The 13,795-nt window shown below is 44.8% G+C and overlaps 1 protein-coding gene across 1 annotated transcript in view; it reads right to left on the bottom strand.

Annotated features, from left to right (window-relative positions):
- Positions 1-2,781: 2,781 nt before the first annotated feature.
- The window catches only part of ARHGEF4 (Rho guanine nucleotide exchange factor 4), a 399,330-nt gene continuing 388,316 nt past the window's right edge, over positions 2,782-13,795 (bottom strand). The window contains exons 13-14 of the mRNA XM_069617840.1: positions 10,626-10,703; positions 2,782-3,912 (exon numbers count right to left, since the gene is read on the bottom strand). Coding sequence (XP_069473941.1) covers positions 3,755-3,912; positions 10,626-10,703 — 236 coding nt within the window. The 3' untranslated portion in view covers positions 2,782-3,754. The remainder of the gene's footprint in view (positions 3,913-10,625; positions 10,704-13,795) is intronic.

The following is a 13,795-nucleotide window of genomic DNA, read 5'->3' as shown; positions in this document are numbered from 1 at the left end:
CTGGCTTACATTGTACTCGGTTGTTGTTTGTGTCATATTGCAATGACACACAAATACAACATGTGTGTGTACTTACCTTTGTCCCGGGCTCATGGGCAGTCCAGCATTGAGATGTGTGTAGACCACTAGTGGGTTCCCCAAGGTTCCACAAACGCATAATTCAACACTAATATTTAATTAAAATTCTGTCTATGTTTTCTTCTTGCCCTTAGCTTGCTCCCTGATTGTAACATCAGCATCCGCATCCTATTTCGAGCTGAACATACTGCATAGCACTAACCTTTGAAGTAAATTGAAGACTACTTTCCACATTGTTTTCTCTGTGTTTCCATTGTTTCACGTCCATGTTCATCATTAGTTTTAACATGGGCCGAATTAATGGGTTAAATGATAAACTGTACTAAAGATCGGCTACTGAGACACATTTCTGTTATCGTTTTTAAACAGCTACATCCTGCCTTTCTGCGATTGTCATTGATTCCAGATACCAACTGATGGGTTTTTCAACCGGCAGCTGCAGATACACGTGAATGGCTGGATAACAATGACTCTTTTTGGGACGATCGCCATGGGCCGATATGCCTGTACGCGGTACCAGTGATAAGGAGCAACCTGACATCGTTTACGGTGGCCTAGCGCCAAGCTGATGCCAAAGCCTTGCGATACACAGTGTGTCCAATGCGCTTTTTATACCCAAAAGGAACACCGCATGACTCACGATAAACATTTGTGTATCGGGAACAAAGACAAAAATTACCAATTTGCTTGAATTTGGCAATCGCTGGATGGTCTCGGAGTGTTTATTGTGAAATAAAAGTACTTTAAAAAATGTACAGTTTTGCTATTTCCTTTAAAAATATGGTTTTATATTTAAAATTTGGACGCGCTGTGTTGTGAGATGTGTGTTGATATTCCAGGTTCTGCGTCAACTAACGTTATAACGTAGGTGATGACTGGGTGCGTTTGGCTACGCTGCCCAGTAACGTCCTATAGATAGGCAGAGAATATTGCTAGGTTTGGTGATGTCAGCCTCAGCGGCGGGGTATATGAATTAGTGCCGCCAGTGCAGTCTACCTTGGGCGATGCGGCAAGGGATAAGATTATCACAAGATGGCCGCGCCCTGCTGCCTGATTTTGCATGTTCAAAAAAGAGTAAAAGTACGTTAAGGTGCATAGGAAATGTTTGTACGATCGATCAACATATGCTTAGAAACACATGCCGAAACCTCGGGACAATAATATTTCTGAGCGCACTATTCCTTTACTAGATCAATTTTTTGCTCCATTCACTGCAGATTTTCTAAGGTCTCTTCTGTATTATTTTTGATGACTGTATGGTGTGTTTAAAAATAAATTGGTAAATACAAATAAAGTAATGGGTAATAATTGGTTTATATAGATAAGTGTAGTGTCTACAATTAGTATCACTGTTTTCACTCTTTTCATCCCGAGTAAAATTTTCTTCCAGACATTCCAAAGTACTAGACATTTCTGTGTAAAAAAAAAAAAATACAAAATATTTTTACTGTATCTAATACAGAACGTTTATAAATATATACAATAAATGTAGTGTACTCACTAGATTCTTGCTAGGTTTTGCTGTTACTGCTGCGTAGGTGTGTTGCTGATTTTTGCTGTGCAGTTTGTGTGAGGTAATTCTTATATTGTATTATGTTGCATATGTTACGTAATTGGACGGTTGGTGTTTTAGATACACAGTTTCCACTTCTTATTTATTATTGAATGTAATGTATTTATGTGCTGCTTTTTGAACATGTTCAGTGTTTCTATTGCATGATATAACAGAGTTTTTGGATAGTGTTGATGTTGACCGAGTCCGTCCATGAACATACGCATGGTCCGCAAACATCAGACCCACTAGCGCAGGTAGGGGGTCCAGTATGTTCTATGTTATATGTATATAAACTAAGGGAATCCTAGGAAACATTTATCCAATTTATATTGTGTATATCTATATTCAGTAAAAACACTTTGTTAAAGGGACGTTATGGTTAAGTTGTGCTACTAAAAACCTATGGAATTCAGTAAAAAAAACTTGTTAAAGAGACGTTATGGTTCCAAGTAAAACCGAAAACCCCCTGAAAAACCACTGCAATTCGCCAGTTATGTTAAGCTAAGCAACCATAACTCGCGCCACCACCATGCACCGCTGAGACTAACACCCAGGACATCAAAGATGACATCAGCAATTGATTTTGAATCCTGAAAGAAGCGGGCCCAGGGGAATTCCAGCTTGACTGGCTTCCCAGTACCCTTCCCATTAAACACAATAAGACGGGCCAGTAATGCTCCAAGGGTGATATTAAAGGAAAATCCAGCATTTGTTTGGGAGCCTTACAGGCGCCATAGCCTGTAGTGCTCCAGAGCTCTTCCCTCGCCAGCACCTGCATATATCTGCAGTTAATGTATCCCAGGACTACATGCCAGCTCCCATGCTGGAACTGGTAACTTCATCAGGGAAATCTCTGGCTACTCCAACTCCACACTCACCCTGGAATTACCCAATATATTTCCTAATGCCACCTTCATCCCACCAGTCATTGCCAAAATTCAATCCCGTTCCGCAGCACTGGGGGTCACGCGCCTGGTGTCTCCCATAGATGTGCCAGAGCCAGTTTCCCAAGTTGTACCAGTTGCTAATTAATTAGGTAGCCTTACCGAATTTCAGCTGCTGAACACATTTTCCTTCTGTAAACATACACTTTAACCAAGTATTAAAAGCTATTACACTGTAAAGGTTAGAATGACCACTTGATGACATCGATTGAAATGTTCTTTTATATAAAAAAAATCCAATTACTGTTATTTGAACATAAATAAACACATTACAAATGACAAATCCGTGTTCCAATGATGGCGGCTGAAATGATCTAAAGTAGATCATCATCACGTGATATTAAGTTAGGCACATGTTTCTATGTTACATAGGTCTCTCCTACTTTCCTCTCCCCTCCTGCTCCTTTGAACGAAAACACAACAAGGGCAAATGCAGGAAGGTGTGCTGCACACACACCTCCTTTCCCCGCGACTTCCAAGGGGGGCAAGCAGTGCGTTCCGTCATGCACGGCATGCTATCTTGGGCAAACCCCAGCGACATGGCAAGATTCCATCGTTTGCTCATGCTGTAGGTTTGTTTGGCACCATCACATCGACTATACGGGTTGCAAGCAGCTGAGGACGACTCTGTACCCAAGCAGGCTATGTCTGTGAATGCCAGGAAGTAATGAAGGGGAAGGCCATGGCGTACTGGAGATATAGAAAAGGGAGTTTCAGAACTGTAGCATCATACCCTGAATGGCCAACACAGGTGCCTTCCTAAAAGTGCATATGCGTGGGTGGGCCAGTGGTCTGGTGCATGATTGGTGCATGCCTTGCTGTCCCCAGAGTGTGCCAAAGCATGGAAGTCTTTCCAGTGGCCTTCCATCCTCACAGGGTTTACTGGGAGAAGCAAAGACCAAAGGCATTGTGCTCACTGACCACATTGCGGAGGCAGAAGACCAGTCCTACTCAGTCACTGTAGTCTGAAAAGTTCTCCAGAAGCGGCTTTCGGCAAAGCCTTTGACATGCCCCGAACTGGCCACTCGGTAAGAATCAATAGGATGCCCTTAACTCCCAGTATCCCATTCCCAGAGACCAGTCTGGGCCCTGAGGGAAGTCTCAATGCCGTCAGCCAGAATAAAGTGCTTCCTCTTTGTACAGGGTCTGGGCGCGGCACAGAGGTCCAAGTGCCCCATCACTTCCGAAAGGGTGTCAGCCGGCTGATGTTCTGCCAGAAGTTGGAGGGCTTGCGCTTCGGCTCGGCCAGCATGATGACCTGCTGCTGAGGGAGGTTGGCTGGAAGCGTTGGGTGCTTCTGGCGCATCAGGAAGTCATAGTACGGCCTGTTGACAGCTGTTAAAGCAAAAACACAATGAGAAACAATGACAAGCCTTTCCCTTGGTGTTCCTTCCTTTGTGTCCTACTTATCTGTCACTCCCCCTGCCAGCCGTATACAATATCTCCATGCCCCGGGTGAAGGGAGCAGACATTAATTGGGCAGTTGCAAGATCTAGAATCTTTTAGTGTCACATGCTGCAGGTGTATCCTTTGTCCCCCCCCTGTTAACGTACCTGGAGACCCCCAGCTATCCAAATTCTGCAGCACGCTCAATGTAAATTGCTTTCCTTGGCTTTGGATACTGATGACACCATTTGAAATTACATTACATGGCCACTGACCCTTACAACACCCAAAGACCTCAGACATGTATGTCTTCAGAGATAACGGCACATGCACCTGAATATTGTTTGTATAACTTGTGGAATGTACATACTGAGGAGTGACATGTATTAAATTATGGCAAACATTCATTGTCGAAGGTACCATCAAGTGTGGCCGAAATTGCCCCCAGAAAGATGGAATCAGTGAGAATACCCCTGCTTTAACACAGCCAGCTGGGTCTTTCTTGTAATTAGCAGGTTTTGTTAGTTTTCCAGGAACACTCCAAACTCTGTATCTCTGCTCTATGAGAAACTCTCTTGCCCTGGGTTTTGGGATAGAACATCGAGGCTTATCCAATTGAAACCAAATATGTTTAGAGTTTGGCAAGATATAAAATGCCACTGCCTGGGCCAATAGACAAGGTTGCTCTGGTCCCTTACGGTGCAAATCTGAAAGAATTGAATGGGGTATATTTATAGTAGCGGAAATACTTAAAGAGCACAGCAAGGTTCTTATTGGACATTGAAAGTTGGGTCGTTTTCTTCAACCAACACATACACGTTGCCTTTATATCCAGTTGCCTCCATTTGTCAGTTATGGTGGTGGGGGATGCAGGGGGTTTGTGGTTGGATAGGCTCATCTATAGCAAGCCCTGGAAATGTAAGCACATACATCATCCTCACCCCTCACATGAATCTCCTGCTTTCAACATTCACAATTCACTCTAGAATGTCCCATATTCAGGAATATGTTTTCAGTGCCTCGTCAATAGTCGTTTTGTTTCCCTTAGTATGCAACAGGGTTTCCTTGCATCTTCATTTTTATGTGTGCCACATGGCATTTATTTTTAATGCTGTCATGGTGAGTGCATCATATGCCTTGGTTACACATACTCTCTTGTGCTCCTTATTTCAACAGGTTAGACACTTTCTTTCAAAGCCACTGGACAGGAATAGGGATATTCTGAGTGTGCACACTATTCCTCTTGGAATAGAGGCACGGGGATTGGTGACGGGCATCAGCCACAGGTTTTCACAGATCCTGAGTGCTGAGTTGATGGGCTTCTTCTCTGCCAGATCACCCCTTTCTCTGATAAAGGTACAGTTACAGCCCAATTGTTAATTCACTTGTAAAGTAAGCAATGCCGACTCCACACTTCTGGCACCAGAATGGTCAGTGCATTTGCTCTACTGAACGTTCTTTCGAGCCTTCAGCAGTTAACATGGGTACGTTCGGCAAAACAAAATAAATTCCCATCTGCGAGTGGAGGGCTTTGCCCACTATGCCCGCCAGAGTCCCATCAGATTTGGATAAAGGACCTCAAGACCATTAGAGTTTCTAAGCGTAAGGTCAGAGGTTAAAATGCAAATGCTTATTTTGAGTCCAACCCAAGGAACAGCCTTTTCAATGGGCCAAGTGAGCCATCTCACTCACAAAGCAAGTAACGAGAAGGGGACGGTACACACACCTAAGGCCTCAATCACTATATGAAGGCCGGCACTGTCAGAAGCGCTATCAGACATTGCGGAAATGATGGATGATACTCGGCTGCAGCCGGGCCACATATCTGTGATACAACATGGCATGCAATCCCTGCTTGATCTTGATGAAACACTAAGCCTGGGTCGCCTGACTCTGAGCATGAGACATTTCAGTGACTTCAACCTTCTGACTGATATAATATGTATGGCCACTATTCACTGAGGGCCATTTAAAGCTAAATGATAGCAACATGCCCTCCAGAGTTCACCATTGGTCCACTCAAAGTGTAGAGGCCCCTTCGTTCAGTCACAAAATGTCTGACTAGGAGCCAATACATGCTTCTCGGGTGGACTTTTGCCTGCCTGCATCGACTGTCAATGTTTGCTTGTTACATAGAGTGATCTAATTAAGCTCAGAATCATGAGTAATTGACAGAAGCGATCTCCACTTCAAAGCTTCCAAATATTCAAGGGCATCTCCTCAATGCTAGGCCCTGTCACGTCTCACTCTAGCAAAGTCAAACAACCAGCCTTACAGAACTAGGAAATAGAATACTTGGAGAGATAGTACGCCCAATCCTTCCAGTTCTGCCAAGCAATGATGCCAAGAGATGTGGGCTTCTTGGGACTCATGTAACAAGCAGGTAGACGCATTCTCACTAGTTCCCGCCCCCTCACTGCCACCATATTGGAACAGCAGAAGAAGAGCAGTAAATAGGACCCCCTGTATCATTCCCATACCGCATAGAGTGTATGAAAGACTTTATGCACTCAGACAGCCATAACGAATGTACCCTCGCACTGAAAGCGGGGAAGGATGCTACATGGAGGGATGTTAGCACGCACCTGTGGACATCATGGACGTGCGTTAAGTGAAATCTGACTAGGGCAGAGTAATGTCATCATGAAGAAGGTATATGAACCTATGCTGAAACAATATGAAAATATTTAAGAGTAACAATGTAACTAAAGCACCAAGAGAAACATGCACCTAAAGCGAAAGTAATCGTGGAAATGGAGAAGATGAAGTAGCTTACTGACCAATAACTGTAAATACGCAGTAATGAAAGGTAGAAAGGAAAAATATAGAGGCTTGCTAAGAGGAATATATAACATGGCAAGGGCAGCCATAATAGGAAAATGGACGCTGGCTCATGTCGAATTCAACCAAGCTACCTCAGAGATAAACTAAGGCTGCCGAATCAGGAGACGTGGTAGAACAGTTCCGTGTACAGAGCAGACGAGGAGTCATGGTTGACTCACAATTAACAATGCTATTTTGAGGGATAATCACAGAGCACAAAGGCAGTCATATGGATAAGCTCTGAATGTGGGACATTCTTCATAGATTGAATAAGAAGAAAACATCTGTAAGAGCCAAACTGCTGGTCAATTAAAAGTGTATAAAGTGCATATTAGATAGAGTGAGCAAGTCTCTAGAGGTCAACAGGAGCAAAAGCACCCTGCATAATTAAATCAAAAAGCAGCAAATAGACGGCTGAAATGGACAAATTCCTGGTCTCTTCACATGTGACTCAGAAGTTGAAATCAAGGGCTATGTATTAGAGCCTCAGACCTGAGATAGTGTTGTGCTCACTCTCCCTTGAATGTTCCAGGACAGTAAGCATTCAACAAGGTCAACTACAAATGGAAGACTTATGACCGACCGATGAAAGATGTTGGACTAATTGGGAAAACAGGAAGTAGTCTGACGGGATTCAAACACCTGTTTCATTTCACATAGGTGCTGCTAAGGAGCTAAACGTCCAAGGTTGGGATGGTATGCTACCAATCAGTGGGGTTGGGGGACAACCTAACATACAATTTTGTATAGGCCAATCCACTGTTGTTATGTCCACTATAATCAGTATTATGCATATTTAGAGGTAGTTCAAGGTATGCCCTACAGATAAGGGGTAGCCAATGATGCACTAATCCATATATGCCCTATAAGTAGATATGTTCCCTTAAAGCAATCCTTTCCCTGGATAGGTTTTGTGTGTTGCCACGTAGAATGGATTTGTAGATGACACATATTGGGGTATAAGACCTCTATGTAATCAAGCTACTATGTGAGTGTGCATGCATCAGTCTGATGCCTGTCAGTTCTCCCTGCTTTATTAAAGAAGAATAAAGTAGTACTTTGCCATATTCCTTGAGTCTGTCCGATTATTTGGTCTGAGATCTTTATTTGTAATTCCATGTAGCACAAAAGACGCTTCGAGGTGCTAGAGAACACTTTTCTTTAGTGTGCATAGTTCGGTTTCTACTGAATAGCACCCGGGTTTGGGTGGTGCATCTTAAGTGTTCTCATGTCGTTTGCTCTTTATGTGGAGGGCTAGTTTTCAATTGTTCTTCATGGGCTAATTCCACAAGGGCTCATAGCTCAATATTTTGCACATCTTTTTGCTAGGTCTCAAGGAAAACTTCAGAATTGCAACATTTTGCCCACCACGCGATTGTGGCAATGGTTATTGCCCATAGGGCTAATCTATAGGCAAATTGCTTATAGCTCAGCATGTGTCTTTATACCAGTCCATTGGACAGTATAACATTGATTACAGATCATGTTGGGCTTCTTAAATCTATTAAGACAACAAAATGTGCCAGCCTAAGTCTTGGAGTCTCTAAAATGGAGAACACAAACGCATGTGGTCTTTCCAGAAAGCAATGTAGACAAGATCTTTTATTCCATGACATGGCCTGATGTCGCTGAATGGATAGCATGTTTTCCATTTGTATCCGGCTTGAGTGAAAGGACATTCCTCCACAGCTGTCGCTTGGGGCACAATGCTGGATGCAGGATCCTTGGGCATTTTCAGTGATACATCTGGGTTATACACTACCACATCCTAAGACCTCTGTTATGAAGGCTGGGAGAATCAAGAGGACTGGGCAATCAATAGGTAAAACATGAACGGGTTTTAGGCAGAAAAGGCTAGCAGTTTCCTAGGAATTCTTGATTATGTCGTGGCCGCTAAAAAAGGACCTGAATATTGCACAGTCAGCCTCAAGAATATAATCACCAATGTGCTTTGTACATATATGTTGGAGTGTGTGAGGTTTCATGTGCAGCGGACAAGGCTCAGAGTCAGGGTGAGTGGCATTGGGGTGGTTGTACAGGGGTTCTCTGATCTGCTCAGTTGGAAAAGATGGATGCTTCAGTGTGTGCAGGAGACAGGGTAGTGGGATGAGATCTAGTGGGGATGGTTGGCTGATTGGTGCTTATTTTGGCGAACATCATCTAATTAGATGGAAATCGCCGGCTCCGGGATTCTGGAGTCACCCCAAGAAGAAGAAGAAGGCACTACCCCGTGACAGAATAAGCAGGATTGCACATCCACCATTATAGTCTGAATCTTCTACTGTTAGGTTATAGCAAAAACACACATACACATACACACACGCACACACACACACACACACACACACACGCACACACACACGTTTTGTGGTCACTCTCTCACATTCTCTCACGCTCATCCTCAGTCTCCGTCTCTCTTACATGCACTCACAATCTGTCACACGTACTCCCTCACCAAGGTCTCTCCGTCCCTGATGACAGACTATTAGAGAATTCCAAAGTTCAAGGACATACGGATTTCCTACAGGAAGGCTCCGCAGTGAAAGTATTGAAGGGCCGACAGAAAGCTCTTTGGACACACTGAAAAGTTGGCTTTATTAATAAATAATATTTTGCATCTCTGGACCTTGAACTGAAGATGCAAAAAGGTTTCGTCCCGCCTGCTGCATATATTCCAAATATTCAGCTACCATTGCTGTTGGGACGTCGAGCTTCCCCAGAAATGTGCATTATCGTGCCCACTGTGGTGCATGCCTGCCCTGCCTCTTCAAGTTTTGAAATATTTTATGAACTTTGTCCATGCTGATATCCCATGAGGTTCTCCTCCAGCATCTTTACACAGCCTTCCTGACCTACCACATGTTAAACACTACTAACAAGCATAAAGCTCTGAAAGATCCCTGCTATGCCCATAGCTTAAATACTATTTTCACTTTTGCATCAGCCTTAAGATTTATCCAGCATCTCACTGCATCCACCGCGACACCGACTCTCAAGGAAACCTACTTTGTTAATGCTCATTAACGCCCTACTTGTCCAGTCTTCAATGGTTGTCTGGCATGTGCTCTACCTGTTTCTGTTGTATGGGTATCAACTTCTTTCTATTCAGGTATATTCACCCTTCATAGAGGCTTGCTCCTGGATTCCGGTGGGGCACCAGGACTTATCCAGAATATATGTAGAATGAACACGACTGTCCTTGCAAGGAAGGCCCTTTGTTTACCTGCCTCCTCGCTGCTTTTGAACTGGCATTATATGCTACATGGCCCCATAGGGCAACTCTTTCTTATAGGTGGTATATTGAATTCCAAGGGTCCGGGCTGTGCTGGTTGGGATCAGGTAAACATATGCTGTCCAGTGTGCTACAGTTCCTGCAATTCCATGACTTATGTGTGCTTCAGTGGCCTCCCATGAGAGAGGGTCTTGATAGTCATTTTTCTATGGCTGGGAGCAGCTGTCATGGGAGCTAACTTTGCTGGTCTTTCATGTGCACATGTGATCTGAGTGAGCCCCTCTAGGTGCTGCTAATGCTAGTCTTTCTTCCATCCATACGTCTGGAATTGGTTTCGATTAAAGCGGCCCATTCCCGCCTTCCCTTTATTGCCAGTTCTGGAGTGAACTTCTCTGGGAGCGTGTTGTGCTAATCTCACTTCTAGTCCTAGGTCTCAGCTGGGAGCGTGTTGTGCTAATCTTTATTCTATTTCTAGTTCTGCAGGGAGCTCCTTTGAAAGCCGCGCGGGATACTTAAGGCGCTGTTCAGCCCATCATATCATTTGATGGTACTGTTGAATCCAAGGGTGAGTTGAGTGTGCTTTTTGGAGTTTGTTGCTCATACTCACCTTTTGGCTTCCCTGAGGTGGGTGGTTTATTGACATTCAGCATGGCCTGCTTCTTTTGCACCTCACTGATGGCAAAACCTGTAGTTAGAGTAAAAAAAAAAATACCTGTGTATCAATGATTATCTGTAAACTCTGGTTGAAGGCATCAAGACCAGGCATCCATGTCTGAAATGGCAGGGCAGTCACCAGGGCTAGGCCATGACCTTTTGATTTGGAGCAGAATGAACCTGCGCTCAGAACTGAAAAGAACAAAGAGTCTGAAAGAAGAGAAGAGCATTTCAAAGATATGCAGGAATGACCCCAGACCCTGGGCCCCTGGCCAGTTGTTCAGAAGACACAAGATCACCTTTCTAAACACACACAGAACATAGCACAATTCAAATAGACAGGCACGTTGGAATTCATAGACTGATAAGTTGAAACAATACGATTTTAATAAACAAATGAAATTATCTGTGAAAAAGGTGTTTCACCTTCATTTTGCCATTACATTTTCCGATGGTTTCTCACGTGGGCCTCCCGTTCCTTGATCTCTTGATACTTTTGGGGCATCCTCTGGTCCAACCTTACACTGAAATCAAGCCGTTCTTGCTCGGTTTGGGCTTTCTTGTGGGCTAAAATGTATTTGAGCTCAAGCTGCTGTCCCTTCTCTCTCTTCCAGACACATTTGCAACTGTGTGCTCTCATCTAGATCCTCCATGCTTGAACTGGCTATGTTCAAGACTCGGATGTCCTCCAAATCCCAGGGCTCTCAACTGGATAGATGTTTATCAAAGGTAAATTTGCGATGCCTTCTCTTACCAAAGTCACTTGTTCTTGCGAAGCTGCATACGCTAGTCTTTCTTCTATTTCCTCTGGTGAAGCTCCAAGCCTTTTCCCTTGGACACCCAATCTAGATTTTGACCAGTGCACAACTGTAGACATTTTCTAATCTCTGAAACACGGATCGCTTTGCAATCCGTGTTCTGGATATTTACTTGTGGGAAATGTGAGAAAGTGAAATGGAACCTGTCTGCAAAAGGCCAGTGTCAGGCCAGTGCAGGGAGAAGCCCAGGTTGGTTTATCTTATAATGCCTGCTCCCCTCTTCACCTCACCCCATCTAAGCTGACTCCCCTCTAAGATATCCTGCCACCTTACACTACACGTAGATCCCCATACAGATGGCTGCTACAGGCCTAGCAATTAGCACATGGGCAGGAAGCGAGCTGCAACTAAGCTTCCCTCTTTAGCCCTATCACCGTCCCCCAGGACAGTGGCTAACCTGTCCGAAGCGCTGTACAGACTAAAGACTGGCATGAGGCAGAGGGGCGCTGGGTAATGGGTTTTGGTGCTGCAGTGATTGACACCTTAGGGTGAAAAGATTCACAAGTCACCGTTACTCTGAATGGAAGGGAGCAACCGGTCTTGGGCATTTAAAGGAAGGCGCGATGGGATTCTTCCCTTTTTGGTGCAAATTGTAGTATTTTTAATATGGGAATAAAGCTACCCCCGCTAATATTTGTGGAATTTTTAAGTTTTTAAGTGAGATGCTATTTTAAATAATTTGGGGCTCATTTCAATTATTCATGTAAAGGGCAAATTACCATATCCCGGCCTCTCACTTTGACCAGGCATGTGTCTATTTTCTGCATTTGATTTAGCTTTTCCCCATCTAATTTAATATCATTATTTATCAGGTTTGGCCTTTAGGAGTTGACCTATGGTTTCTTATAATCCTACAGACTTCACAACAGCTTTTAAGAAGTCGTCATTTGCAAGTCAGAACTGACCATGGGCCTCATTACAACCCTGGCGGTAGCGTGCCTGTAAAACAGGCACGGCTGCCGCCATAGTTGCATTTTTTCCGGCGCCCAGAAATGGGCAATTACCAGGTCATTACGGCCTTGCCGGACCCAGTATTTGCCCATTCCTGAGCGCCGGAAAAAATTCTTACCCATTCCCATTTGAGCCCCAACCGTGCCTGTGCATCCGACATGCTGTGGTCACTGGTGCCGCTCTGCCCTCTAGGTCAGACCTGGTGGAATGAAAGGCACCCGCGAACACAACTCAGAGTTTGCCGGTCTGGATACAACTCTACCGGCAAGCTTACCGGTACCGTTGTAACCGGACGGCAAGCTTGTAATGAGGCCCTATGATTGTAAGCCTTTCGGGTTCCATGTAATAATGTCGCCACAAAAATCTCGCCATGCGAAAATATCGCCGAAAAATGGCCGTTTTTTGTGGCGACAGGATTGCATGGAACATGCGGGGGACACCTCTGCAACCCCCAAACTGTTTTTTTTTTTCTGCCCCTCTCCCCATATATATGGTCACCCATATAATATTGCTTCAACCTTTTCCCGGCGATATTATTTACGGCGACCATATATATGGGGATAGTATTACCTGATACCGCCTTTCGTAGAGTGCAGGGCTGGCCTTAGGGCAGGGCTGCCCGGGGCGACCGCCCGGGGTGCCTTTAGCCCACTGCCATGCCAGCTCGTGGCAGTCTTTCAAGGTCTCCCCCGAGCTGGCGTGGTGGGAGAAGGCGCAGCAGGCTCTCGAGAGTGGGGCGCATTTAATAATAATAGTGTGCTGATACTTTCGCATCTACACCTATTGAAACATTTTTGTTTTGCTGGCCGGGCGCTGCCGTCGCTAACGCCGGCCCTGGTAGAGTGCAATGTTCTCCTCCAAGGCAGTCTCGTGCCACTGAGTGCAAAAGCTAGGTTGGAGAAACGCAGTGGAGCATGTGTTGTTCGAAAATCCAGGGTGCGAAGGCCCTGCAGGAGATATGGTGGCGGGGGAGGGGGAGGCACGGGGGCGGGGCGCCTGTATCCATCAGAGGAGGAAGGTGGTTCCAGAGCTGGGAAACAAGAAGCAGGAATAGGGAAGGCACTTAATACAGATCCCAATGCAGGGCCAGCGGGGCCTGGTAATCTAAAGCACCGCACATGGGTTTTTCAATCAATCACAGTTTATGGTAAGGGCAGCAGAGCAGGGCACAGTTCTTCAGAAAAGAAGACTGAAGCAGTGCAAACACTCACGGTTCATGCTCGGTGCTACCGACACTGGCCTAGGTAATCAATGGGTAGGGGAGGAGCACCCCCAAACACTTCTGTTGCACACCTGTGGGTCACAGAACAGGAATGAGCAATTCGGAGGAAAGAAGAAAAGTAGGCAAGCCATA

This window comes from Ambystoma mexicanum, chromosome 10 (genome assembly GCF_040938575.1).
Source record: "Ambystoma mexicanum isolate Mex_15411 chromosome 10, UKY_AmexF1_1, whole genome shotgun sequence".
Taxonomy (NCBI): domain Eukaryota; kingdom Metazoa; phylum Chordata; class Amphibia; order Caudata; family Ambystomatidae; genus Ambystoma; species Ambystoma mexicanum.
Note: the sequence above shows the minus strand (reverse complement) of the source record. Positions and strands in the feature narration are given on the sequence as shown.